The following is a 26,452-nucleotide window of genomic DNA, read 5'->3' as shown; positions in this document are numbered from 1 at the left end:
AAAGAAAACCATAGGTGTCAGTAACTGATGGGAAGCAAACCCCCACATGTATATCATTACCACCTCAAGGTATCTTCCAACAGACCTGCTAATCAGCTCACTGGTTTTAGCTAGAATAGTGGTGAGGGAAGATTTGCTCGTCTTCCAGAAAGGTCTTCCAGAACAGTGTTCTGATTGGTTGCAAGAAGCAAGAGGAAGAGTGAACTAGGAGCAGAAGTGGCGCAGTGGTTAAGAGCAGGTGCATTCTAAACTGGAGGAACCGGGTTTGATTCCCCGCTCTGCTGCCTGAGCTGCGGAGGCTTATCTGAGGAATTTAGATTAGCCTGTACACTCCCAACACACGCCAGCTGGGTGACCTTGGGCTAGTCACAGTTCTTCGGAGCTCTCCCAGCCCCACCTACCTCACAGGGTGTTTGTAGTGAGGGGGGAAGGGAAAGGAGTTTGTAAGCCCCTTTGAGTCTCCTCTAGGAGAGAAAGGGGGGAGATAAATCCTCCTCCTTCTCTTCTTTTCTTTTTCTTCTTGATTTTCTAACATGTAGACAATTCTGCTAGGCCTCATCTCTTCCCTTATTTTCACCTGCCATGAGTGCTTTGCTGTGTCACAGCGATTCTGGATTGTGCAGCTTGCCTTTGAACTGGACTTGCCAGCCTCAAGAACTTAACATCTGGAGTGTAATAATCTTTTTTTTAAAATAAGTGTATTTAAGAAGTCAGCCTTTATTTTATTTTTATGTGCTTGAACCTTCACTGGAACTATATTTTTAACATCTTTTTCTTTATTCTCTTTACAATAAAGTCTACGTGGCTTTATGCTGGTGTTGCTATGAGTTCACTGGCCAAAAGCTAGACAGAGTAATCTTGGCTAGTTCATCAACAGAAGGTCTTCCTCCACAGTCACAAGTTCTAGATAGGGTAACAATTCTCTCAGGACAAGGCAAGTCAGTCTTGAAAACCAGTTGCAAAAAAAAGTGTAGCTATTTCAAACATTATGGAATAAACTGGATGAAGGAGGTATATTCATGATACAGTTGCTTTATTTCTATACAATCTGGAATATATAGTTTAACTGAAAGTTCTTTAAGGTACAGGGTTTAGTGCATCTTTATTTTTTAATAACATTTTTTGGCTTGCATATATAAACGTGAGAGGGGTAGTTTTAACATTAGCTGTAAGCAGAGGCGGAGCAAGGGGAAACTCCGCCCGGGGCACGCGCGCGCCCAGCCCCACCCTGGAACGTTCTCTCCGTGGCCTCCGCCTGGGGCGTTGTGCTCCATTGGCGCTACACCTCTGCTCATAAGTCATGTACCGATTCCCTTGAGTTTCCCTCCCCCTTACTAGTAATTAGAGAGTGGAGGAAATTTTTGTTAGCTCATATTGGTGGTAGGCTAATTTTATCAGTTCCTGATCTGTCCTCAGAGTAACTCTCTTATCAAACAAAATGTGGACCAGGAGTTAGATCCATTCCACTGTTGATGCCCACTGGCCCTGTGTTGGTCCAGAGAGTCCTCTGATTTCCAGGAACATTTCAGGAAGCAAAGTGAGCTACACTTGGAATAAGGAATTACCCATCCATTAATTGAAGTGACTTGTGTCAACAGAAACTGACTTTACCTGTAGGCCCAGAGGCTTAGAAAAGTAAAATTCATGAATTCTGCAGACTTGTGGTTATCTGATGGGTATCTACTAGGTATTCATATTTGCTCAAGCTTGAACTAGATGTTGTCTAAGGCTGAATCAAGGAACTGAAAAGTGCATTTCTTTAATATCACAAATCAGCCAATTGAAAGGCTAGACCAATATGGAGTCCCACCCAGTTTTTAACCCAACAGACTATTGCTATCTTAGCAACTAAGCAACTCCTGCTGTACAAAATGGCTGGAATTCCTGCTTTCCCGATCATTCTGGTGAGAAGGAATTAGAAGCAGGTTTGGATCTTTGAATTGTTGAAACAGATGTACAAATACTGCTGGAGGAAATATAACAATTTTTAAGAGATTAGGCTTGTAAAGTGTGTTTATTTCCAACATCTGATATAATCCCACTGCAGAATACAGTACATAAAATAAAAAAAATACTCTGAACAGTGATCACTTGACAATAAATTTCATACCTCATTAGTCTAGAAAATCTTAAGCTTTTTATCAGTGCTTGGCAGAACAATATTCATGATAGATTTCTTCCATCAATTAAATTAAAGATTCCATGGCCAGAAAAACTTACTCACAAGAAAAGAATTATTTCCTGATGCATATTTTATTAATTCAGTAATATATTAATTCAAAACCTGAGGAGGGAGATAGAGCTACACAGAATCCTGCCCCTACAAGACCCCTACAGGTGATACTGGCCTAGACAGCTTTCTATGGCTCAAGGCCCTGGCGATGCCATCTGGCCAGCCTCATCCACTGTGGGTGCATGTCCCATAGAGGTGCCATTAGGAGGGGGGGGGTTGACCTGGAATGAATCTGAACTTGTAGAAGCCAGGGAGTCCTATTGGTCAGCCGTCATGGATCGGGACCTCCACCATTTGGAGGCTGAAAATGAGAACCTATGGAGGGAGATGGGCGAGATGCAGAGAGGCTTCAGAGATATTACAAGGTAACTGGAAGCACTGCAAATTCCTCCTCCTGCACCAGGCCCCACACGGGGTGGGGCGCGGAGGTCAGCCAGGAAAACTGCTCATTAGATACCTGCTGGTTTTTGTATTTCAAAGGGCTGGGGATTGTGGGATGTTTTGCTTAGTGAAGGTTGTGATGTCTCCTTCCCATGAGATTGGAGGGGTGCCATTCCCCCATCTTTGGGAATTGGTGCCAAAATGTGGTGTTCTTATGTGCTCAGAACAGAAATCTCATGAGGTGTGGGTTTCCAGAATGACCAGGGTCCATAGAATTTTATTCCTCTAGTCCAGGGGTCTGCAACCTGCGGCTCTCCAGATGTTCATGGCCAATTAGCCATGCTGGCAAGGGCTGATGGGATTTGTACTCCATGAACATCTGGAGAGCCGCAGGTTGCCGACCCCTGCTCTAGTCTTCCCCCTTCATTGAGGTCCTGATGACAATGGACCCAAAGTGGGCAAATGAGCCTGCACATTTAGTCTGAGGACAGTGTTCAAATCAGTTAATGTAAAGCTACAGAATTGAGACAGATAAAAATACAAGAAATAAAATAGGTTGCAACAAGGGTTGGGAACAGAAATCTGCTACAGGATTATCATTGTTTTATTGATTATTTATTACTAACGAATAAAAGTTTGGGGTGTTAAAAATAATGCATGCTGTTGGGGCCTGTGTGACTCAAAGATACATATGTCCTTCACAAACTTGGTAAATGTTTTCATTATTGAAGAATGGAAGTCCAGGGATCTGTACTTCCTCACAGGAAAAACACAGAACTACGTATGAGCATGCTTAGTAGTCCTCAGTGCCAGTAATGTATACTTAAGGTTAAATTATGTAAACCTAATTTTTTCTCTGTGTCATGTATTATGCTAAAAAACAAACTCTGAACAACAGCCGGGTTTGAGAGTAAAAAGGCAAATTCATTTTAATTCACCGAGGTCTGAAAGTTTGTGTTTTATCATTCCTTTGATCTCTGCCATGAAGAACAAACAATTCTTGTGCTTTCATCTGTAGAAAACTGATTTGACTTCTGCTGAGCTGAGGTTGTGATCTTTCATTTCAAAAGAGAAATGTGACTGCACTTTGTCAAATACTTACAGATCTAGAAGAGCTTAGGGGAAAAAAAGAATCAACTATGGCTTGAGTCAAGCAGGGCCCTGCTTACACAGGATCCTGAGCAGAATTCACAGAGACGCCAAGAAGCCATTTCTGAAAACTAAGGCAGTCTGCAAGATCCATCCTCTTTCAAACCTCATCAGGCACTTACTGCATTATATAGGTCAGTGGTGGCGAACCTTTGGCACTCCAGATGTTTTGAACTACAATTCCCATCAGCCCCTGCCAGCATGGCCAATAGGCCATGCTGGAAGGAAAACTGATGAAACCATCTGGAGTGTAAGGTCCATATACACCATATATTGCCTCTGCTGTGGAAAGTATTAACAACAAGTACACAGGGAAAGGCATGAAACAGATACTTGTCATGTCCACATGATACTTGTCATGCCCACATGTGCACTTCTCTATGCAGACGACACTGTGTTACTGTCTCAGTCCAAGGTGGGCCTGCAAAGACTACTTCAAGCCTTTGCGACGTACTGCACAAACAGTGCCCTGTCGATCAATTACAACAAATCCAAAGTGCTGATCTTTTTAATTCAAAAGAAACTCAGCACATGGAAAATAAGCGGTACATTGATTGAACAGGTCCATTCATACAGATATTTAGGAATCACCTTCCACCATTCCTTAACCTGGACCTCTCGCATATCCACCAGACTCTTTCAGCCTAGAGTAAAACCAAAGTGTTGGCAATATCCAGATTTTTTTTTCACACCAGAAGTGGTCAATTTTTTCCCTGCAATGGAAGTTTTCAGTTAAAACTGCTGCCACAATTGCTGCGGAGCTCCAATCTGGGGAGCAAAACGCTGAAAATTAGAGAGTGTTCAATCTTTGTTTTTTCATTCGTTTATTGGGTCTTCCAAACTCAGTCGTATCAAGTTCTTTGTTTGCAGAAACTGGAGCAAAGGCGATTTTTTCGAGGTTTAGCTTTCTTTGTTTTAAATACTGGCTTAAGCCTTCATTTAGAGCCCTCGAGACAGTCTGACATATCTTCTGTTAGCGACCACTTCCCTCCACCTGGCACACCAAAATTATCAATCAAATAAACAACATAGGTGTATCTTTTGACCAACTCCTACTGATGGGCCGAAAGACAGGCTTTTCGGAGTTTTGAAACAACGTACTCTTGACATTGAAGGGCAGCTTCTATGCTTACAGCTGGAGCCTGCAGAACTTGTTCTCCATTTTTATGGCATTTCACCACCATTGCGGGTTTTATGGCTAAATATATGAGTAATTTAATCAATCCACATCTCCGTAGATATTTTATGCTTGCTCGGCTTAATGTGCTACCGACTGCCCAAACAAGAGGCAGATATCATGGCATCCCACAGGAGAACAGGACTTGTTCCTGTGCAGCGGGCCTACCGAAACAACTAGTTACGTGCTCGCTGGTGTAAAGATTTGGAAGTCTGCTCCGGTTGCTTTTCCGAGGCCATCTTGAAGAAATTTTTCAGTGAGATCAGACAAGGAAATAGTTTCATACTTGCTTAGTGACCATCATCCCCACACTACTGAATCAGTTGCCAGGTTTTTAACAAAGGCACTTGGATCAAGAGTGAAACCTTTGTGTAAATTTTAGTCAATTGGTTTTAACATAATTTGTATTTTACCACTCTTTACATGCCATTAAAGGTTTTGTATTTGTATTTGTATTTGAATTACCTTGTTTTTTGGGGGGCAGGATCTCAAGGCAGACTTGCATTGGGGGGAGGATCTGTGCAAAGTTCCCCCCAAAACAGGTTTTATACCGTCCTTAACCTACATTTATTGGCCTGTGTGGAAGGGGCCTCAGTTGGCAGTATCAGATTCTTCATAGGCATGCATATATCTCCTGAACTCTTCCAGTGATGTGGCTATGTTTTGATTTTAATGTCACTCCTTAACTAATGGTTGACTTCTTACTAAATATTTCATTTAGAGGTCTTTGTGACATAAAACTGTTGTGTGCCCTCTGGAACAGACTTGGCCACATAGGAGCTATTCCCAGTGACTAGGAACTGCTGCAGAAGCTAGCCATCCTTTTACATTACCAGTGCAAACACTTGTATGTTTGTAGACATGGATATCAAGGGTAGCTTTGAATACTTCATCTTTGGATCAGGTTGGGGGGACCAAGAGCAACTAGATGCCCAGATAATGTGCAATTAAAGCAATTGCTCATGCAGTGCACAGCGATGCTCTAGATCTGGATGCTGCTGCTTAGTGTGTGCTTTTTACTGGAGAATGTGACATGTAACAAAGACTAGCTCTTCTTTTCTTTCAACAATGACCCTTATTCTGGCATCAAGTGATGTATACGATCAATTTAAAATATCTGTCTAACACGATGCTTTGCAGTGCCTTTGAATGCCTATGGAAAATTCACAAAGATAATATCTGATCATGGGTTCCACTTATTTCTATGAATTCTGTTTTATTCAAATAGCCACAGCAACTCCCACGCCAGCTTAGAATAAAAACAAATTTTAGTTCACAATTCAGATTAAATTTAATGTTGTAATCACAATATAACTGACACATTCAGTTCACAATTAGAACAATTACAATCATGAACTAAATCAGTCCCTGTGGCCGAAGATTGCACATTAAAGCTAGCCCATGAAACTTTGCTCACAATATAACCGTTAGTCTGAAAAGTCAAAAAGGCTTTTTGAGTGTCCAATATGTATCCTTGAATTGGACATAAGTCCAGTCAAAAAATTTTTTAAAAAATGTCCACAATCCTAGCCTATAGGTTTGAATTAAGTATGTCTGTTCCAAACAGGATATGATGGTGCGGCGGGAACAAGGAAATAATGCAGCTTCTTAAAGAAAAAATGGAAAGCAACGTATGAAAGGGCAGTAGTGGGAGGGAGGAAAGAAGGAGAGGAATGGGAATAAGAAAGGCTGTCCATTGTTTCAATTTACAAGAAATGAATAATATATAATAAACCACATATTTGCTGAATGACAGTAGGCATTCACCCCATTTCTTTTATGTCCTGGGAGAAATCTGGAGTACACTTCTCACCAGGAGAAGCACAACTTGATGCTAACCTAGATTTAAGACATGCCTAGAAGTGACACCCAACTCTGGTCTTTTTGGTTTTCCTCTCTTCTGCATAATTCCAGACTCTACTGAGTTTACACCTAATGGCAAACATGATTATTCTACTCATACTTGCTGTAAACCAACAGTTGCACATTACTAAATGAACAAAATTGATCGCTGCTAGACTAGTATTTGCAAGATACTGGAAATCAGACCTAAGTCCAACAGTTGACAAGGGGATTCTGAAATATAAGGAAATCTTTTTCCTTATCAAATTAACAAATTTAAAGAAGGGATATGGTCACAATTACAAAGAATTTGGGAAATATTTCTTGTCTATGCCTAATATACAGCATATTAACAAACCTTTTTTCTACAAAAAAAGAGAGAAGAATAGATGTGTGAAATCCGGCACGTATTCAAAAAATGCTCTCTTGTTAATATTCATGCGCCAGTGCTGACACAAAACGTTCATAACTTTAAACTTGCTCCTCCCTTCTCTACTTTCATCACTGACCACCATGAAGCAGTTTACCACATATAAATTAATGCTAATCATGGTTAGTCTTTAACCAACCAGATTTTCCAAATCCCGAATAAAATTAAACATGGTAGGCACCAATCTCAGTGCATCTGTAATGATGTAATTACCCAAGTCAAGGGAAAGATCAATCATCTTTAGTACAGTCATAGATCAGCATAAGGTAAACAAGGGAAAGAGAAAGTTGCAGAGCGTTGAGGGATCCTTACAGGGAAAGCTGGGTTTCTCTTGGACAAAATGAATGCCCCCTACCTTCTTAGCTTCTGTGGGAGGTTGCACCTTGCTTACCTGCTCGCTGGCCAGTTGCCCAAGCTGGGAGAGAGTAATCTGACATAAACCAGGGTGGGAAATTTACAACATGTACTTAAATGTTCATAAAGATGAGGGAAGTCCTTAACAAGCAGAGAAGCTTGGTGGCTACTGAATTGCCAATTCCAGCCCAGCAACCAGTGGGAGACCATGTGGCCGCTGTTGGTGACATTGTGACATCACTTCTAGGCAAAACTTGGCATTATGATGTTTCCTAGAGAGGTGTGACATCATTTCTGGATTTCCCCCCCCAGAAGGGATATCATACCAGGAGCCCAACTTCCATTTTTTAAAGAAAATTTCTTCTCCGAAAGAGGATGCAGAGTAGGAAAAGTAGAAAGCATCCACTTCTGAACAGGTGAACTCAACAATTGTACTCCCTTCTCCAATGGAAGTGCCAATAGAACAATGGAATGAAATCCTTCGATCCAACACAAGGTTATCATCCTGCTTTTAAAAACCAAGCCTTAAACACCAGATTTAGCATAGACATCGTCTTATTATAGCCCTTAAGAGGTCATCAAGTTTGCTCATATTTTTGGCATATAAGAACAAGACTTTCACAAGATAACATCAGTGAGCACACTGCATACAGATCAGACTACAAAGTATCAGACAACATCTATTGGATCCAATTTAATAAGCCCTGTGTTTGAAAAGTTGACTCTGAACTCCTGTGACATAGGCATTAAAACAAGCTATTTTAATTACAAAACTGTGGTTTTATTTAATATATACACACACAGGCCTTAGGGGAATCACGTACGGTTTAGAAATCTAAATAAGTAAATATCCATTAAACAGTGTGCCCCTGGTTATGTTAAAATTAAGCCATTGTGTATCAGGAACTTGTTCAATTGGAATTGGTTTTATTTTGCTATGTCAGCAACTGGTTCTTCTAATTTTTGAACAACTCCTAGAACAGCATTCATTTTGCACCCAGATACATTTTTAAATTATAAATGTGACCATGGCCAATGTCTCCAAATAAATGTCATACAGATTTACTCCAAATGTCATAAAGATTTACTCCAAACTAAACCCTGTCAAGCTCGGGACAGCTAAAATTAGACCAGGTGGTTTTATTTCAGCTGGTGAAGGTACACTTGAGGAATGCACATTCTATTCAATTTATTGCATGCTACTTTCTACAGAGAATTTTGAAGTGGAAAGGAGGGAGAAAGAGATTAAGAAAACAAAACAAAGCTAAATGAGAAAAATGCAAATTCAAGTCATTGGTTACTCAGATACAAATTTTATACTAAAGAATGACCTTTTGGAAATCTGAGAACGGTATTTTTTAAAAATACATTAGATTATATGGGGTATAATCTCCACTCTCCCAAGAGAACAACAGAAATTGTGGGACTTTCTCCTCCGAAGATACTGATAATTACCACCAGCATTCCCACCCCACATTGTGACATTGCCAAGACGTCATCAAATAAAAGTCAGAAGTGAGGTTTCAGAAATGGTACATGCTTACATGATATTCAGTACTGTCCACAAATGCATTTTGACCCTTGAAATTAGGATGGCTAACAGAATACTAGGACATGAACGTCCTAGACTTCTGGTTCCCACACTGTGATATTCTGGTTCCTAAAGACTGAACTGGGAATACAAACTTTTAGCAGGATTCTCAGGGAATCCAGTCACACACTGAAATCCTCCTGTAGGCCTTAGAGAAGTGATGGCAAACCTTTTTAAGACCGAGTGCCCAAATTGCAACCCAACCCCCAGTTATTTATCGCAAAGTGCCAACCCGGCAATTTAACCTGTAGTGTGAGGTTTTAGTTTAGAAAAAAACTAACTGGCTCCCTCCTTCCTCCACCCACCTGTCCTCTCAGAAGCAGGGGCCAGCCTGCTCCTAGCCTTCAGTGAAGTCCTAACATGTACCTGCTCTGTGCCTTTCTAGCATCTCTGCCTCCCTCTCGCCTCCCCTCCTCGGGTGACAGCCACCCCAAAGCACCAGGCACCAGGCCCCACATCAGCCGTTGTCCCTCCCCTGCTCACCGTGCAGGAAGCGCGTGCTGTGCTCAGTGGCCCAGGCCAGCCTAGATAGTGTGTGTGCTGTGGGGGGGTGATTTTCTGCCCCCACATGTGGAAGACTTTCTAGTGTGCGTGCCCACAGATAGGGCTCCGAGTGCCACCTCTGGCATCCGTGCCATAGGTTCGCCATCACTGCCTTAGAGGGAATGTCCTGCCTTTTGCCCAGAGATCAATACTTGAGACTATATGCTTGAAGAAATTGGTAATATTTGTCAGAGAGCGCTAACATTTTGGCTGTCTAAAATTTGATTACCCTTCTTCATATTAGAGATGTATTCGGACGTCACAGCAAACTGAAATTAAGCAAGCTAGAGTCTGCTTACTCCATACACAGCAGGTTTAAACTCGGTTTAGAATCCCAGTTTATGCTGAGTAAACAAATTCAATTGACGGAACCTCCTGCATGGTAGGAACTGGGGCATGATCAGACTGGGAAATCAAATTTTGAAGTGCTGTTTCACAAAATTCACCAAATCACAACAAATAATTTTAGGGTCCATTTTTAGGGTACCTGATCCAGATTCTGAAACCTGAGATTAATTTCACATCAAGACATTTTGAGATGGGCATATTCATTCATAGTTACTTGTGCTAGAAAATCCCAGGACCGACTGACAACATGATTCTTTTCTACCGCTAGTATGAAATACATACTGACTAAGTTATTCCCTTTGCAGATAGCATTAATAATTTTATACATAACTATTTTAATCTGTTTTTAAATTTTCAAATACTAGAATTAACCATTTCAGACACTGATGTAAACATCTATTGTACGCCCAAACTTTCTTTGGTTTCCTTTCTCTAGGTTTATGATTAATGCAGCTTATCAGAAAGCCAGATGGTACAAAACCAAACCATCAATCAAAATGAAAATACCACCAAGTGCTATTCCACAATGATGTGCCTTGCAAATGGAAATTTTGTTCACAGACCCTTGGCTGTGATACACAAAGGAAACCAAGCACACACGAGCATCATCGCCAAGAAGTTGGCAGAGGTGACTTCTGCTTTGTTAAGCTAAAAAGCTGGAAAAGCAAGGCTTACGGCGGGGAGAGGGGAGGACTACGGAAGCCAGAAACATTATGCTAGTTAAAAGTGGAGTTTTAAATTATTTTAATAATATTTGCACTGATGACAGTATCTGTCAAGCTGTCCATTTGCCATTGATTTAATATGGGGTAATGCCACACATTAACAAGCTGCTGCCACTGTCTGCTTGACACATGAATTGGCATTCAATGATGTGCCCCACACTAGCTTTTTAAAACACAGTAATCCCAAATGTCTTGGTTTTACAATGCATTCTTCCCCCCTAAGTTTCAAAACATAGCAAATGCTCAGTCCCATGCCTCCGTGATAGCTGGTTCCTGATTAGTTTCAATCAGCAAAGGAGCATTTTGTGACACAACCGCTGAATCTGCACTACTTGGCACACACACAGAGTCAAAGTGAATTTTCTGAAACTGCTTTCATGCAAAAAACAGTAAAAAATAAAATCCTGGAGATAGCTCTGATATTGTGAAATCTCTTTCAGAAGTTATGTGGTGAGGATTCCTTTGCAAAACATGATGTCATGACATAAACAGAAGATTTAAAATTTTTTGCCAATTCCCATCGGTATTGTTATTTATTACATTAATTATGCTTTCTACATATTCCCTGCTTTCTTTACCATGACCTCTCAAGTTATTAAGGTCCCACTGTAAAATATTTCTTTTTTCGGCTAATGATGTACCAGTAAAGCTGACGCATGAGAATGGGCTGTGATTCCGTAACTGAGCCCATCATTGCACACAGAATGTTTTAGGTTCAATCGTCACTACCTACAGCTCAAGAGGTAGCAGGAATGGCTTTATTCAGGAGAGCTGAAGTCAGCTGGAGAAGTCAATATTGAGTCTGATAGACTCAATAGGGCACTTTCATTTGTTTATATCTGCAAGCAATTTTGCACTAGGATAGTCTTTGGGTTGGTTTGTGGTGCTGGCAACATTCTAGGTGCTGAGGCATATGCTAATGATAATATTTCTTTGGACGTTTCAATAGGATAACTTTATGTCTGGGATTCCTCCTTTTCAATCAAAAGGAGCATTGAATTCAGCAGCTCAAGCAGAACCACATTTATTTAATTTATTTATTCATTAGATTTGTATACTGCCCTTCCCTTCTCAGGCTCAGGGCAGTTTCCAACATCTGACAAGTTTTCCTATAATTCTTACTCCTTATTAAAAGTAACCACTACATCACACTAGCTCCCAGATTCATGAAGAACCCAGCTCCACCACAGTTTTGTTCCCCTAGTGCCCCATCCCTTTCTTGGTGGCTCTGCCCAAAGAGGGAGGTGACAAGACAAGTATTTATTATACAAAGCTAGGGCTGGCTCAGCTGTGGCTGGAAGAGCTAGCCTTCTTTAGGAAGTGGACCTTGACTACATAGAATTCCCAAGGGAGCTTCTACAACTGTGTAAAGTGTTTAGCGTGTCACTGATTTCCTGAAGGGCGCACATATTGAAATGTATTGTGGTATTATTATGTTGTTTGGAATATAAGTAGAATGTAGTAGTCAAGTTTTAAGGAGCTGTAGGGGCATGTGGAATGGTATGGTGTAACCTGATCTCGTCAGATCTCAGAAGCAAAGCAGGGTCAGTACTTGGAAGAGAGACTTCCAAGGAAGACTACAGAGTAAGGCAATGGCAAACCACCTCTGCTTAATCACTTGCCTTGAAAATCTCATCAAGTGTTGCTATAAGACAGCTATGACATGACAGAAGTTTACACACACACACACACACACACACACACACACACACACACACACACACACACACACACACACACACAGATGAAATATGCCTTGCCTACATGAGATAGCCTAGAAAGCACATATTTTATAAAGATGCAATTCAATATCTAGGCTGCTGAATATTTCCTTACATGGGAGTAGTTCAACAATGAGTGAGTCACAGACATTGCCTGCTGCCAAACATGGAAGGTACCATGGTTCAGGAAGTTGTTTCTGGAGCAGAAGACAACAGGAGATAATGCTCATTGTAGTGGGAACACCTCTGGTACCTTTGCAAGAAAGAAAAAGTTTTTCTATCCCTCAACACAGTTCATCTGCTTTATATAGAGCAAAACTCTTTATGCCAATAAAGGCGTGATTGATTGATTGATATAGCAAAACAAATATATTTTGATATGCAACACATGACATTAAAAAAAAAAACCCTGGAAGATGACAAGAAAACAGGAAGTGTTTGACAGGAATGACCAACAACATGAAGGGGTCAAGTCCTGTATTGGGAAAGAGTACTGAAATAACCTTTCTGAATGTGAAAAGATTTGTAGTCCCACTAGAAGTCAGGGTGTTTCGGAATAGAAAAGGGGTCAGGAACCTGCGGCTCTCCAGATGTTCAGGAACTACAATTCCCATCAGCCCCTACCAGCATGGCCAATTGGCCATGCTGACAGAGACTGATGGGAATTGTAGTTCCAGAACATCTGGAGAGCCGCAGGTTCCCTACCCCTGCACTAGAACACACTAGAAATAATTTAGAACAATTTACAAGCACCAAATGGCACATTTTGAGGTCCTCCAGGTAATATTTAATGTCATACAATTAAGTCCTGTATAAATCATTTCTTGGTCACCATCATGGAAATTATCCCTACGGACACTGCTTTTGAGTTTTCATCATTTCAGCTGGTTTGTACTGATTCACAACCTGAAAAAAATGAACTGTAAAGTTCATCTTTAAATTTTGCTTACAGTGACATGCATCCAACCATCTGTGCAACGAAGGCACACAGGTTTTCCCTGCATTCGTCTCTGTTCCTGCAGCCTCATTCTGACCCCTCCGAAAGATCATTCCTGGAGTTGTGGTTTGTGTGTAAAGAAACAGTTGTGCAAGGCAGTGGCCTGAATCAAGGAAGGATAAGGGAACTGACTTCTTTCCCCAAAGAACTAAGGTTGCTAAAGTAGAAGGATGAGCAACTTCACTCCCTCATGCTCCTCCGTCCAACCCCCCCAACCAACAAGGCTCCTCCTCTGAGTGAGGACCCATGAATCTGGAAACAATATTTCCAGGAAGTTGTTGTGTAATGAACTCTCTATTTTTAGAATTATTTGTGACAGAAACCTTGAAATCTATTTTAAATTAACATGACTGAGACTTTATTTTTATGGATATATTAATATAAGTTTATTATTCTGAGGAGTGATGAACTATATGACTGAGGCACAGACTCAGACAGGACAGGATTACAAGCAGGACTGCAAACTAATATTGTTCATTTAGTTCCTCAGCAGGGTTTAACACCTGCATTTAACAGTAGCAGCTGATCTGATGTTGCAGAACAATGTACTTTCACAGCTTTCTGTGGAGGCAACTCATTTCTTCTTCAGAAGATTGCTGTTACAGGGGAATTTAAATACACATTGACCCAAATCCCTTCAGAGAATAAACACACTTTCAACTCAGAATGACGCAGGTTAAGTTAAGCAATGTATGGCAGCTCTAACTTTAGGAGTTTTTGAAACTGACCAGACTCCTGAGCTACAGTAGTACAGGCAGATCTAGTCTGTTTCCTTCATAAAAGACGCACACTGGATTAAGAGCACTTTCCCTCAGTAATCGTAATCAAATAACCACTCTGCTCTCCCCGACTTCTAGCCCACGGATTCCCCCAGCAGTCACACTCCTTAGTCTATCTTTAATAACTGGAGTCTTCAATTTCCTCCCTCCCACACAGCATCCCAACACACACTGTTTCCTGACTGGATGCTTCTATGGTTCTGTACATTCAAAACTACATGGCAGGTCAGCCACTTGTCCATCATAGGCTGCAAGAACAGAGAAAATGGAAAGCCTGATGTTCTGAGCAAAATACTATGATCAGTATCAGTGAGCAGGACAGGAATGGATGTAAGGGAACCCCCTGGAGACTATCACCAGCTGTGCAAGCAACTTTGCACTTACCTGTACCTGTTGTTCGACAAGTGGTCTTCTGTGCAGGCACACGTGGGCCTGCACAGAAGGCCATGCTGAAGAAGCACAGATCTCTCAAAGGGTCAGTGAACACACAATCAAATATGGGTTAACATTTTAACTGCACCAGAAGAGCAATAGGATAATGCCAGTGATTCACGGGGAAATAATCACTAAGCATTGCTGAGGTGCTTAACTTTTTAAAGTATATTTTAGCCAACAACCATTACTTCTGTGCTTATTCTCTGTTTTATGTAAATGCGCAGAGACTGAATTCTACTTAAACTTTCTGCAAGAGGGGAAGCAATATAAATAATGAGGCAACACCATCCTCAACAGACATACAAATTAAAAGCTTTAAGGTTTGTACCCCAGCTTTGAAAGTATCAAAACGAAACTGTAAAACAGCAGTGAGAAAACAAGCAACAGGAGATAGAAAACGTGGTGAAAAAACCTTGGCCTGGGTAAAAATTAGAATAAAGTTATCTATGGAGATACAAGACATGGAATTCACTAACATGAGTGCTCTTTTAGATACTTTACTGGTTGGAGTCATTCAAACAGGAGCAATTCCAGAAAAATGACAAAGCTGCACATGTATTCATTCATCTAAACCTCTGAATTGTTGACTCTCTTTATGTTTGCAGTTGAATACCACACAGCAGATGGAGGAAAAAAGGAAAATTAATGTAATGCTTTCATAGTCAGGAATTTTAACTGAAGCAACTGGAATCCAATATTGGCTTTATAACATGGGAAAAATCTGATCAGTGTCTGTACTGGTTTAAGTAAAAGATATCTGGGTTTGGGATGAAATCATACAGTAGAAAAAAAAATCAATCAATCAGCTGAAGAAATTTTTCAATTTGGATCTTTTCCATACCATGCGGAAAGACTTTTAAAAGGTTTTTTTTAAAGTCTCATCAGCTTTAGTCATTTGTTAGCTATGACATCTGCTTCTCTACAGGGTTTATGTTATGCTCCTGGAGTTTAAGAAAACCTCTGCCTTTTTTTGTTTGTTGTTTGGAGGTTCTAGCAGGGGAGCGCAGCTATCGTATACCCTTGACCGAAGAACGGTACACTCCTTCTATCTGGGATGGTCGTCCTCTTCCACCGAGCGCGCAGCTTCGGGAGGGACGCACATGGAGCGGTGAGGGAGGTAGGGGACACCCGCCTAGCCAGCCAGATCAGCCGAATCAACCCTGGCGATCAATGGGGTGACAGATGTCGCAGCCAGATCGCCCTCACATCCTTTTTTGTTTGTTTTAAAACCACAGTGCCCCCAGATATGTCCTCTGAGCTATGGAGTCTTACCAGAGAAGGTATACGTCTAAGAAATAGCGAAGTCAAATACTGTACTATAATTTCAGGAGTAAAAATAGGGAATAAAAATTATAGTTACTATGGAACATGTGCTTTCAGATTTTGCAAATGCAAGGCTGAACACACTCAAACGAAGTCAGCTCTATAAAACAGGAATGAACTTTATTGATATATGTCACCCTAACTACAGGGTGCTAGAATGGAGGGTTCTTGCCCTCAGTCCCAGTTTATATGAGGTGTGCGAGTGGGCGGTCCTTCGCTGCAGTGGGAACTGGAGGATGGGGAGAAATGAAACTTAGTCCTGACAGCAAAATTTGTTCAGTGAAGTGTCATATTTCGTTTGGGAGCAGCCTTACACAGCCCAAATACTTTGCTATTATATAAAAAAATAAGGGATGGAAATAATCTTTAGGAGCATTAGATCTATGAAAAAAGAAAATCCCTCCCCACTTTCTGTTTCTTTTAAACAGATGAAAGATTTTTTTTTTTGTCCTGGTTAAGGACAACACTAAACAGATTTAAATACCACAAAGCTAGTATATTATGGCCATTACTACAGTTCCCACATTTCTTTATGTGTTTTCTTTCCCCCTCCAGACTACAGAAACACTGCAGAGACAATTTTCATTGTTGAGGATACAACACACACCATGCCATTATTACATCATAATGTTCAAGCAGTAAAGTTACAGGCACATCCACTGTAAGCACTGTGGCCCTTGTCCTGAATCTTATGCACACATCCTGGATCCTGGTGACATGTGGAAGCTTCTTTCCCCTCTCCCACCAAAACAGCTTCCAACAGTCCGGGCAGGAAGCAAGTGCACAGATGGAAGGGAAGAAAGAAAGGCATTCACATCCATAAAGATGGGGTGGGTCGTTGGATTGCTGCCATTATATAGAAGTAAGTTCCACTGAAGTAATTGTAACTACCTTGCAACTAACATGTGAGGAATTACACTTCAGAAAACAGTATCCATGGAAACTATTAAAAGCTAAAAATATATGAAATGAATTAATCTGCCAGGTCAAAACGCAGCTCCACATATGTCTTGAATTACCAAAACGATATCTTAGATGTTTCAAACTAAAAATAACAGCATAGGGTTTGCATGTTGCAGCTGCTTCCAAGGGGGGCGGAGAGGAAAGGACTGGGGTGATGAATGATCAAAGGAAACCAGACGGCTTTAGGCAGTCACTTAGTCAACTGTATATTTAAAGCACAGGACTCTGAGGTTCAAGGCATATCCTTTATAACTAACAATGCTATCAAAAGCTTGCAATTTCCTAAGCAGCACAGAGGCCCACGATGGTTGCTTCCAATCCAAGGTGAGCATCACAGTTGCTTCCAATCCAAGGTGGTTGCTTCCAATCCAAGGTGAGCATCACAGTTGCAATTCCAACTGGAGAAAGATAGCCCTTCCTTTTCACACACTCACACATTGGTGGACATCAAGAAGAGATGAACTGCTCCTCTCCTGTGTGTGAGGAGTATCAGGAAATACAGCTTCCCCATGGCATCTGATATGATCTTCATATGGAGGTAGTATAACCTGCACATCACATGTCCTCGGTCTCCTGGAACCAGGAAAGTAGCAGTGCTGAACATACTAGCATTCCAAGGTCAGGAAAGAGAGCAAACTCCCAGCCAACTGCTATAGTCAGGTAAAATGGCAGAGCCAGATTCAAGCTAACAAGACCATCTCACTTTCAATAACAACAGCAAGACCACACCAGGATTTCCAGATTTCAGAACAGTGCTCTGATAAAAACGAACAAGAATTTATGAGAATTTGTTTTTAAAACAGCTTGATTTGGCAGGAGCAAACTGGATGAAATTTAAATTGAACCAGGAGAAAGTTCACCCATAGACTTTGTCAACTTGCTAAATTTCTCCTCTTCTTCATGCCAACATTCCCACACTCCAAAAGATATAGTTGGTTTTCATGACCATTCATCATTTGATTCTACCACTTTGCTATTCACAGAAGTCCTTAAAACAAGCATCAAAAAGACTGAATCTGAGCTTTTCTATTATTTTCCACACTACCTGATGACTAATTTGTATAAGTATAGACATTCACAAGCAGAATTAAACCATTTGAGGATACTTTGATGTTATGCCACAGAGAATATGAACAGGAAGGTAACAAAGAATACAAATGGCTCAATTCTAGCAAGAATGATAAAGAGAATATTCTCATATTGTGCATGAAAAAGAAATCTATGCCACTAGTGAATTTAGAGAAGGAAATAGAGAATCAAAGCTTCTGACTCTTCAGTTGCTCCTCTTTGTTAGGTACTAATAGATATATTATAATATTTAGCCTAAGTAGACCTAACTGAATAATGCAATACAATCCTTCCTTCCAAAAAGCTGTAAACTTTTTAAAAAAGTTTTATAAAACACTAATCAATTTATACAAGTGTTAACAGCTGCACTCCAAAGTGAAAAGGAAAACCATTCCAAAGAATTATTTAACTGATAATGCTATTCCATCATGACCACAATTAAAACTTATACTGCTGTACCATAAACACGCCAAGGGTTGACATGTGTCATTATGGCTATGTATCATTACCAAATCACTGAAACTATCCAAATTACAAACACTGTTTTGACAAATAATGTTCTGACAAATTATTGCTACCTGGCTGGGATGAGCACGGTGGATTACAATTAGTCTGCACTGGCAATGCATGCCACACTCAACTTTATGCACTTCTGTAAGGCAAAGGAGACAGTAATCATGCCTAGGAGAGCTGGGCAGTTCCCTGAGGCACCAAAGGTATATTTTGAAGGTGGACTACTGTGAACAGAAACCACAAGGTATAAAATAGCTGGTTTGGGAACATAAAGAAAAACAGAAAAATATAAAAAAATTGAATTTTAAACTTTTTTTCTAGCTGAGCTCTAGAAAGTTCCTGAAAGTACTGTGCACAGGCACAGAATCTAGTAGCATCCCTTGACAGAGACCACAAAGTACAGTAGAGTAGCAAGAACAGCCCTGGTCACATTTGGAGGGTCAAAATGATGATATTTTTTCTCACAGCAGACTGAAGATTGTTTACATAATTCTGGTTATTACAATGCTACTACTGACAAATAATTTTTTTTGTTTACCTTGTGATCATAAGGGTTGTATGAATGAAATAAACTGGATAGTTCTTTCGTTCTTTGCTTTTTCTGTGGGAAAAAAAGCAAAAAGTAATGAAAAAATGGGGAAAGTAATGACATATGATTCACAGTCAAAGAACAATACAGTGCATGTATTAAAAGATGACGAGATGAACATATTAACATGGGAGTAAATCCGATTTTCCAAAAACATGTCTGTACCTCACATTTAAGAAAAATAAAATATTCACCAATATTCAGACTATCAGTATACCGGTACATGCCTGTCCCCTGAAGCATACTGTATTACTCAGCATCCAGAAAAATATCATTGGTATATTGCTTAAAAATGAAAAAAAAACACACCCTCAAATGAAAACATTTCAGAGGGAATAAAATACTGAAAACAAATAAAGGAAATAAGGATGGGTGAGACAAAGAAAAGTGAGTCAGCTGAAGGACTTGATATCTTAGAGAATCCTGGTGGCAAAGATTTTGGTGTCTAGTGTAAGATTTCTAACATACTTACCCACCCACTCCAAATTCCCTGTGAGATTTGAGCTTGTCATTGTGTTTTAGAGTAAACTGGATGGCCCCATGTAGATGTCAAGAACAGCAAAATTAGACCAGCTACAGAAAAGGAAGAGGTCTCCTCAGGGAAGCAGGGGGACTACAGATACCCAGGAAAAAATATGATATTGTAACTTAATTAACAAAAGAACACAAAACCTGGCCTTAAGAGGACTAAATACGATCTGGAAGTGGTTAAATGTTGAGGGCAACTAGATGTCACTAATAGAAAAAAAGGGAAAGAGAGGAAGGACTGTAAAATCTCAGAGGATAGATCTAGGTTGATGTTAGGGGATTTCTAAATTATCCTCGCCACCTTCAGTGATTCTATGTAGGGTTTCTCAACTTGTACCACTGAAAATACTTCTCTGTGAAAATGTGTAGTTTATTTGGGTTGTTACCTGCTCAAAAATTCCATAAAATTATTAAATAAATGAATGAATGAATGAATAAATAAATAAATAAATAGAAAGGGAAATAAGATGATTAGTAAGAAACATGAAGTGAAAAGGTGTTCTTAAATTATGAATATCACCACATTACATTCAATTCTCACAAGGCACAGATAGTACCAATACACAAGACAATGAACAGGCCCAGTTGTGCAGTAGGAAACCTGCAAGGATTTGCTGAGAGAACCTCACTTTTCCCTATTACCACACCCACACACACACACACCCAGTATACTATGTCCTCTTTCCTGATTCCAGGCACATAACCATCCTTCCCATTTCTTGATTCCTTCTCTCCTTTCCAACCACCAAGCAACCCATCTTTTATCTGCCCCCATTTTCAGATATAGTTGCTTAATGTATACCCCGCTTTCTCCACAATACAGGTTGTTGTTGTTTTTTACACTGGTACGGTATACTGGCTCATTTTTGGTCAGCAAAGGTTGTTGAGGTCAGGCCTCTAGTCCAGAAGCTGGTGGAGAAGGCAACAGCTGGGCCTGAGGCCTATTCCTGTCCACAGCAACCAAACTAGTAACCCATGAGATGAGAGTAAAGGGCCCAGGAAAGGACAGGACAGGCTAAACCTGAGAGATTGGTCCAGGCCTCAGAATAGATTGGCCTCAAGAGAGAAGCTGGGGAGGGGAGGCTTCTTGGGTAGAATATGGACTGAGGTAGGAAGGAGCCCAATGACAGCTGTGGTGTGTGATGTACCAGTGGGTTCTGGCATCTTTTAAACAAAATACAGCACTGGAGAAACAGATTTATATTCAGCAAAAACTGAATAGAGCGCAAAGTGCAATCAATGGCACGCTTCCCTTCAATACTCCGAAGCCAACACAGCCAAAGTGAATGGGTGTAGAAAGAAGAAAGAAAGAAAGAAGAAAGAAAGAACAAGAAAGAAGAAGAAGAGGAGGAGGAGGAGGGAGGAGTTTGGATTTACATCCACACTTTCTCTCCTGTAGGAGACCTCAAAAGGGCTTACAATGTCCCTTGCATTTCCCCCCTTGCAACCAAACACCCTGTGAGGTGGGAGATTGGGGCTGAGAGAGCTCCGAGAAGCTGTGACTAAGCCAAGGTCACCCTGCTGCCATGTGTGGGAGTGCACAGGCTAATCTGAATTCCCCAGATAAGCCTCCACAGCTCAGGCGGCAGAGCGGAGAATCAAACCCGGTTCCTCCAGATTAGATACACGAGCTCTTAACCTCCTACGCCACTGCTGTACGCGATAGTGCTTTCAAATCATAGGGTCCTCCAGCATCTGTTATGTAAAAAAATAGCCAATAGATTTTAATATGCCTAACTATACTAATTTGTCTTGAAAAGATATCCCTGCGCTGTGGAACAATATATGACAATATTAACTGACACAATGTTTTTGACTTTCAAATAACTTCACATTTTATTACTCCTCTTCCTGACATTGACATTCACTTGCTGAAGTTAGGAAAATTAGTTCCTTTAAAGTGTACTACTGTTTTAAAAAATCAAATTAAATCTTCAGAAGTCATCATTATCACTAACAACCAAAAAACCCCCCAAATTAAAAAACAACTATCTATAAGAGCGAAAATACTATTGCTTATCTCCTGAACCCTCCAAGCATACCTCCTCAAACTCTGTCTCTGGCCCAGCAGGCAGAGGGGGAGAAGATGAACTCTCACTTGCTTGGGGTTTAGCATGGGGGCAGTTGTACCCTTTGTGTGATATTAGTTGATTTCTCAAATGTATCTGGTTGGGCACTATAGGCAATTGAATGCTGGAATCAATGGGGGCCAAGGTCTGGCCAGAGAACCAAAAAAAAACCTTGGGCAGCCCTGGATGGGTCTCTGTACAAAGTAAATTTGGACTCGTGGGTCACCATAACTAAAGTGTTACCTAGCTTAACAGTATGAATATATTTTTCAAAATAGCGATCGGGAAAATAACTCAGCTTGGCAGTGCAAGAGGCAGGCTAGGTGGGATCTTTTAGACAACTATATCAGAATTCGAAACGTGAATGCAAAAGAGACCAAATTGTAGTTTAAATATTTTTATATAAATTTTGGTTGCAAACAATCACACAGTAAGACATGGAGAAGCATACACACAGTTCCTAAGTGATATAAGCAGGGAGGAAAAGGATAGGTTTGGATGATAGAGTAGGAGGGGGGAGCAGGGGACTTATATGTTACCTAAATTCTGCAGAGAAGTTCTGGAAGAAGGTAGGGATTCCTATGCCAGCATGGAGAGTGGCGGACAGCAGCAGCTGAAGCCAGCCTGGAGAGCCAGCCTGGAGGGCTTGAGCCAGCACTGAGAACTTGAGCCAGCAGTAGCTGGAGCAAAAGCCAGCAGCATTAAGAACCAACTTCTAATAAGGAGCTGGAGCAGGCCAGCAAGCTCGCTAGGAGCTGGCTAGCTAGCCAGCTAGTGCTAGAGTAAAGAGCCAGCCGCAGCAGCGTGGAACTTGGGGTGTGCTGTATTTTTATACCTGGATTTTCTGGGTTTCCATGCTGGGATTGCAGGGCTGAGCTAATTAAGGGTTCATCTATTGTTTCTACTTCCCGGGACAATGGAGCCAATTGGTCCTAGATTACATCAGTGAAACCTTGAATGGTTTATGCAGAGATACTTCCTAAAGTCTCTGCTCAGAGTATTCAAATTTGGCTGAGGCTTGAGTGAATCAGGAAGGGATCGTTCTGTTAGGGAGAAAATACAAAGAGACACCACAATCTCAGAGCAGGATGTTCCTCTACTATCCCTTCCTGTACTATTTGCATAGCTGCAACCATGGCAAGGTGTGGTATCCAGGAGTTATACAGATTCCACTATGTTAACGGAGTACTCTGGCAGAGTGTGATAATCAAGATGCATGTCCTTGTGTCATGAGACGTCCAGATTGTATCACTGGAGTAACTCATAGATCTAATCTTTGCAAACAGACCATTTTGCCTTTGGCTTGCTTTCAGCTTGGACACTCTGCTATCCACCCATACAAACATGGAAACTGGTATTTTATAGCACACAGTGTGAGAAATAATATGAAAATCCAATATTTCATAAGGCAGGGGATGATGGTCAGGGTTACAAAAGGGAATCAACCACTGGTCTAGGGGGGAAAGTCCCAGTCTCAGAGATAACCTCGGCTCCTTATACTGACAGATATACAAGAGAAATCATTCAAGCAGTATTTGTTCAGTGAAGAAATGCTCTGGCAAATGAATACCAGTGGCAGAAAAATACCCCACTTTCATTTCCCCTACTCAGTTGACAACTGAGAAACACTCAGGATTGAGCCACTTGGAGAGTAGGACAAGTTTTAGCAGCCTATTTTAATTCCTCCTAAACCTTCTCATTTCATTCCCTACATATCTCTACCTCCCTTTCCATGTGTGAACTCCTGCTCTGATATCCATCAGAATTTTCAGGATCTTGTTATACAGAACTAAAATCTACAATGATCAAGGCCACATAGTTTTGATTTCAGGTTAATTAATCCCATTTTATGCATTCCAAGTTGACAATATATAAAATGCTATTTCAGCAAAAGGCTGAACTGACAGTGACAGAGGAAGCTTAAATGTGAATTCTATTCTACTCACATTTATTACCAACCCTGTACAACAGTCTCAGGGTGGGTTACAATAAAACATGCAACATTAAAATCATGACCGAATGAATGAATAAATCACATTCTCAATCTCCTGCAAAATTAAACTCCCCAACTAAAAGCTTCTAGTGAGCAAAATTTGTATGTACTGTACGCTAATATCTGGCATAAAATAATCTAGTCTAGAACAGTGGAAAGAAAAAAAAATCTCTCTTACTATTTGAGCTGGAACTTGGTGCATTTTTGCAGCAGGAGTCCCAGGGCGTGGGTAAAACTGGTTAATAAAGAGACTTGGAAACTTATACTTTTCTACAAGTTTCATGGTTTCTTGAAAATCATCATCTGTTTCCCCTGGAAACCCACAAATGATGTCCGTAGCAATTGTTATTCCAGGCACTCTGAAATGAAAGAAAACAAAAAGCGTTACAGTGAAGAATTAGATTATTTTTCTAGCCAAATACTAGGCATTTAGTAAATTCTGTTCTCAGTTTCAGGCTGAAGATAACTTGCTGAAGATCAGCTGATAAACACAGCATAATAGAAGAAGAGTCTACAGCACAATATTTTGCTACTTAAAACTGTCTTGGTTTCAGTTCAAAACCCTGAAAAGTTTTGAGACTCAGAATTGTCAATAAAATATTTTCTGCATGCAATCCTTCCTAACATTCCATTATATTTATAATGCATATGAAGAGGCCAACAATGGATATTAAATTATTAAAAATGGTCTTTTAAACATTTAAAAGAACTGTAAGATAACTGAGCAACTTTCCTCTTAAGTGTTAGAAATGGCAGGAAAAACATCAAACATTCCTGGTTTGACATTTCATTCTCCTAACCCCTCCCTTGATACCACTATTTTGTGCATTCCTTGAATTGTGATTAATCATAGAAAATATTTATAAACTGTGGAATTATCAACAAATCCCCCAAAATGCAAACTAACATTCAAGCAGAATGGATGTCCTTGATGGTTTATGAATTATAGGTTAGTTAGTGCATGCAATTGATGTTAATTGTTGCATCTGAAGAAAGATGGCCATGTGGTCATTCAATATTTGTCCACTGAATAGCAAATACAGGAGAATATAGGAGAAAGTGGCAGGGGTTGGGACTGGGAAGAGAGACGCTATTCCTTGCTCCAAACCTTCCTATCTCATATGTGAAAGATGTGGAAAGGAGAAAAGGTGGGAGATGTTATGCCCTCAAAACATATTAAAATCTGCCAGTGAAATTTCCCAACCTAACATTTAGCTCAGTGATTTTCAACCAGGGTTCCGTGGTACCCTGGGGTACCGTGAGCATGTCCCAGGGGTACCGTGGCAATGCTAACCCCCCCCCTCACTTTTGTGGTGTCTCCTGCCGGCGCCAGCAAGGACATGGAGCTGGCTCAGGGCAGGGCCTGCCACAAGGTCAGAAGCCACTTCCTGTCCCTCCCCCCAGTTCTTCCCTTCACCCTGGGAGGGGAAGGTGGGGGGTGGTGCAAGCAGGGGCATTGGGAGGGGAAGGTGGGGGGGATGGCAGGGGTACCGTGAGATATGAAGAGTGATGTCAAGGGTACCGTAACATCGAAAAGGTTGGCAAACACTGATTTAGCTTGATCACTTGTTCTGAGATAGTGTTCTGGGATCCTTGAATGTTCTTCAAAGCTTACCAGTGGTTCCTTAATTGGTCAATCACCCTCTAAAATGTGAATCTGAAGGAGAGTTTTAGCTACATTCTATGTTTATATGAAGCAACAGTCCAGCCCCAAAAGCCTGGCCCGGTGCCACATGTGAACTATGTGTCTCAGAATCTCAGCCTCCTCTGCAATATGTTAAGGTTTCTACTCCAAGTGTTCAGCTGTTCCTTAACAGAGAGAATTCCCTGAAGCAGGAAGTTTGAAAACCACCTACTAAAGACATGTGTCCATGGCAGTTTCTACAGCAACCAGATCAGCACTTTACTATTACATAGAACAGGAGACACATTGGAAAATGCTGGTATTTTTTTACCTCCATGTTGTTACTGGCAACGCCAGGAGGATGTCAGTGAGTACAATGCCAGAACATTCAAATATCTTTACCATACTTCTGAACTCTTTCAAGATCTGCACTGCAATATTAGAACAAAGCAAAAAAAAATCTGCATTCTTAGTTTCTTTTCTTGTTTCACGGGCTTCGCAACTCTGCCAGGCCTAAATGAGGCAAACCATTCCAGTCTGCCAATAAATGGCAAACAGCATTGCCTGACATTCAAAAGATTAATAAAATGTGCCTTACATTTGACAAGAACCAGTTATATTGTAGTCATTTCACTCATTTTAATGACGTAGCTGGCCATGGCAAAAAGCATGTAATACCTTAAAACACTAGCAATGTCACCTACTTCTGATATGTTTGCCAGTTTCTATGGAAACATGAATGGTAACCTTCAGTCATTCTAGAATTGGTGAAATGTCCTTGACACAAATTCTATTGCTCCTCAGTCACAAACTCCCCTGACTGACACTCTTTCACTTAAAAAAAAAATCATAATAAGCATATGTGCTCAAAGCTTCTTTTGCAATAATTACCAACAAAGGTGGAGTGGTGGTAGGGAAAGGCAATACATGCTTGTATTCCAAATAAAATAAAGCATAAAAACAGAAAGGCTAACCACAATCCAATCAAGCAGGTCCAGCCCAATCCATTAAAAACACGTCAAAGTTTTCCCCATGACTTTATAGGCAACATTGCCACAATGAAACATAACAGATAGC

General features: G+C 40.7%; 1 protein-coding gene across 3 annotated transcripts in view; it reads right to left on the bottom strand.

Moving 5' to 3' along the window:
* CDKAL1 (CDK5 regulatory subunit associated protein 1 like 1) overlaps nt 1-26,452 on the bottom strand; it is a 354,507-nt gene that overhangs the window by 57,342 nt on the left and 270,713 nt on the right. For all 3 annotated transcript variants that reach the window (XR_007245481.1, XM_048508020.1, XM_048508022.1), the window contains 2 exons: nt 23,930-24,110; nt 19,111-19,173 (listed from right to left, as the gene is read on the bottom strand). Coding sequence is in view for 2 of the 3 variants with exons in the window: in XM_048508020.1 (XP_048363977.1) it covers nt 19,111-19,173; nt 23,930-24,110 (244 nt within the window). In the remaining variant the exon portion in view is untranslated. The remainder of the gene's footprint in view (nt 1-19,110; nt 19,174-23,929; nt 24,111-26,452) is intronic.

This window comes from Sphaerodactylus townsendi, linkage group LG09, assembly GCF_021028975.2.
Source record: "Sphaerodactylus townsendi isolate TG3544 linkage group LG09, MPM_Stown_v2.3, whole genome shotgun sequence".
Taxonomy (NCBI): domain Eukaryota; kingdom Metazoa; phylum Chordata; class Lepidosauria; order Squamata; family Sphaerodactylidae; genus Sphaerodactylus; species Sphaerodactylus townsendi.
This window is presented reverse-complemented; position numbering and strand designations above follow the sequence as displayed.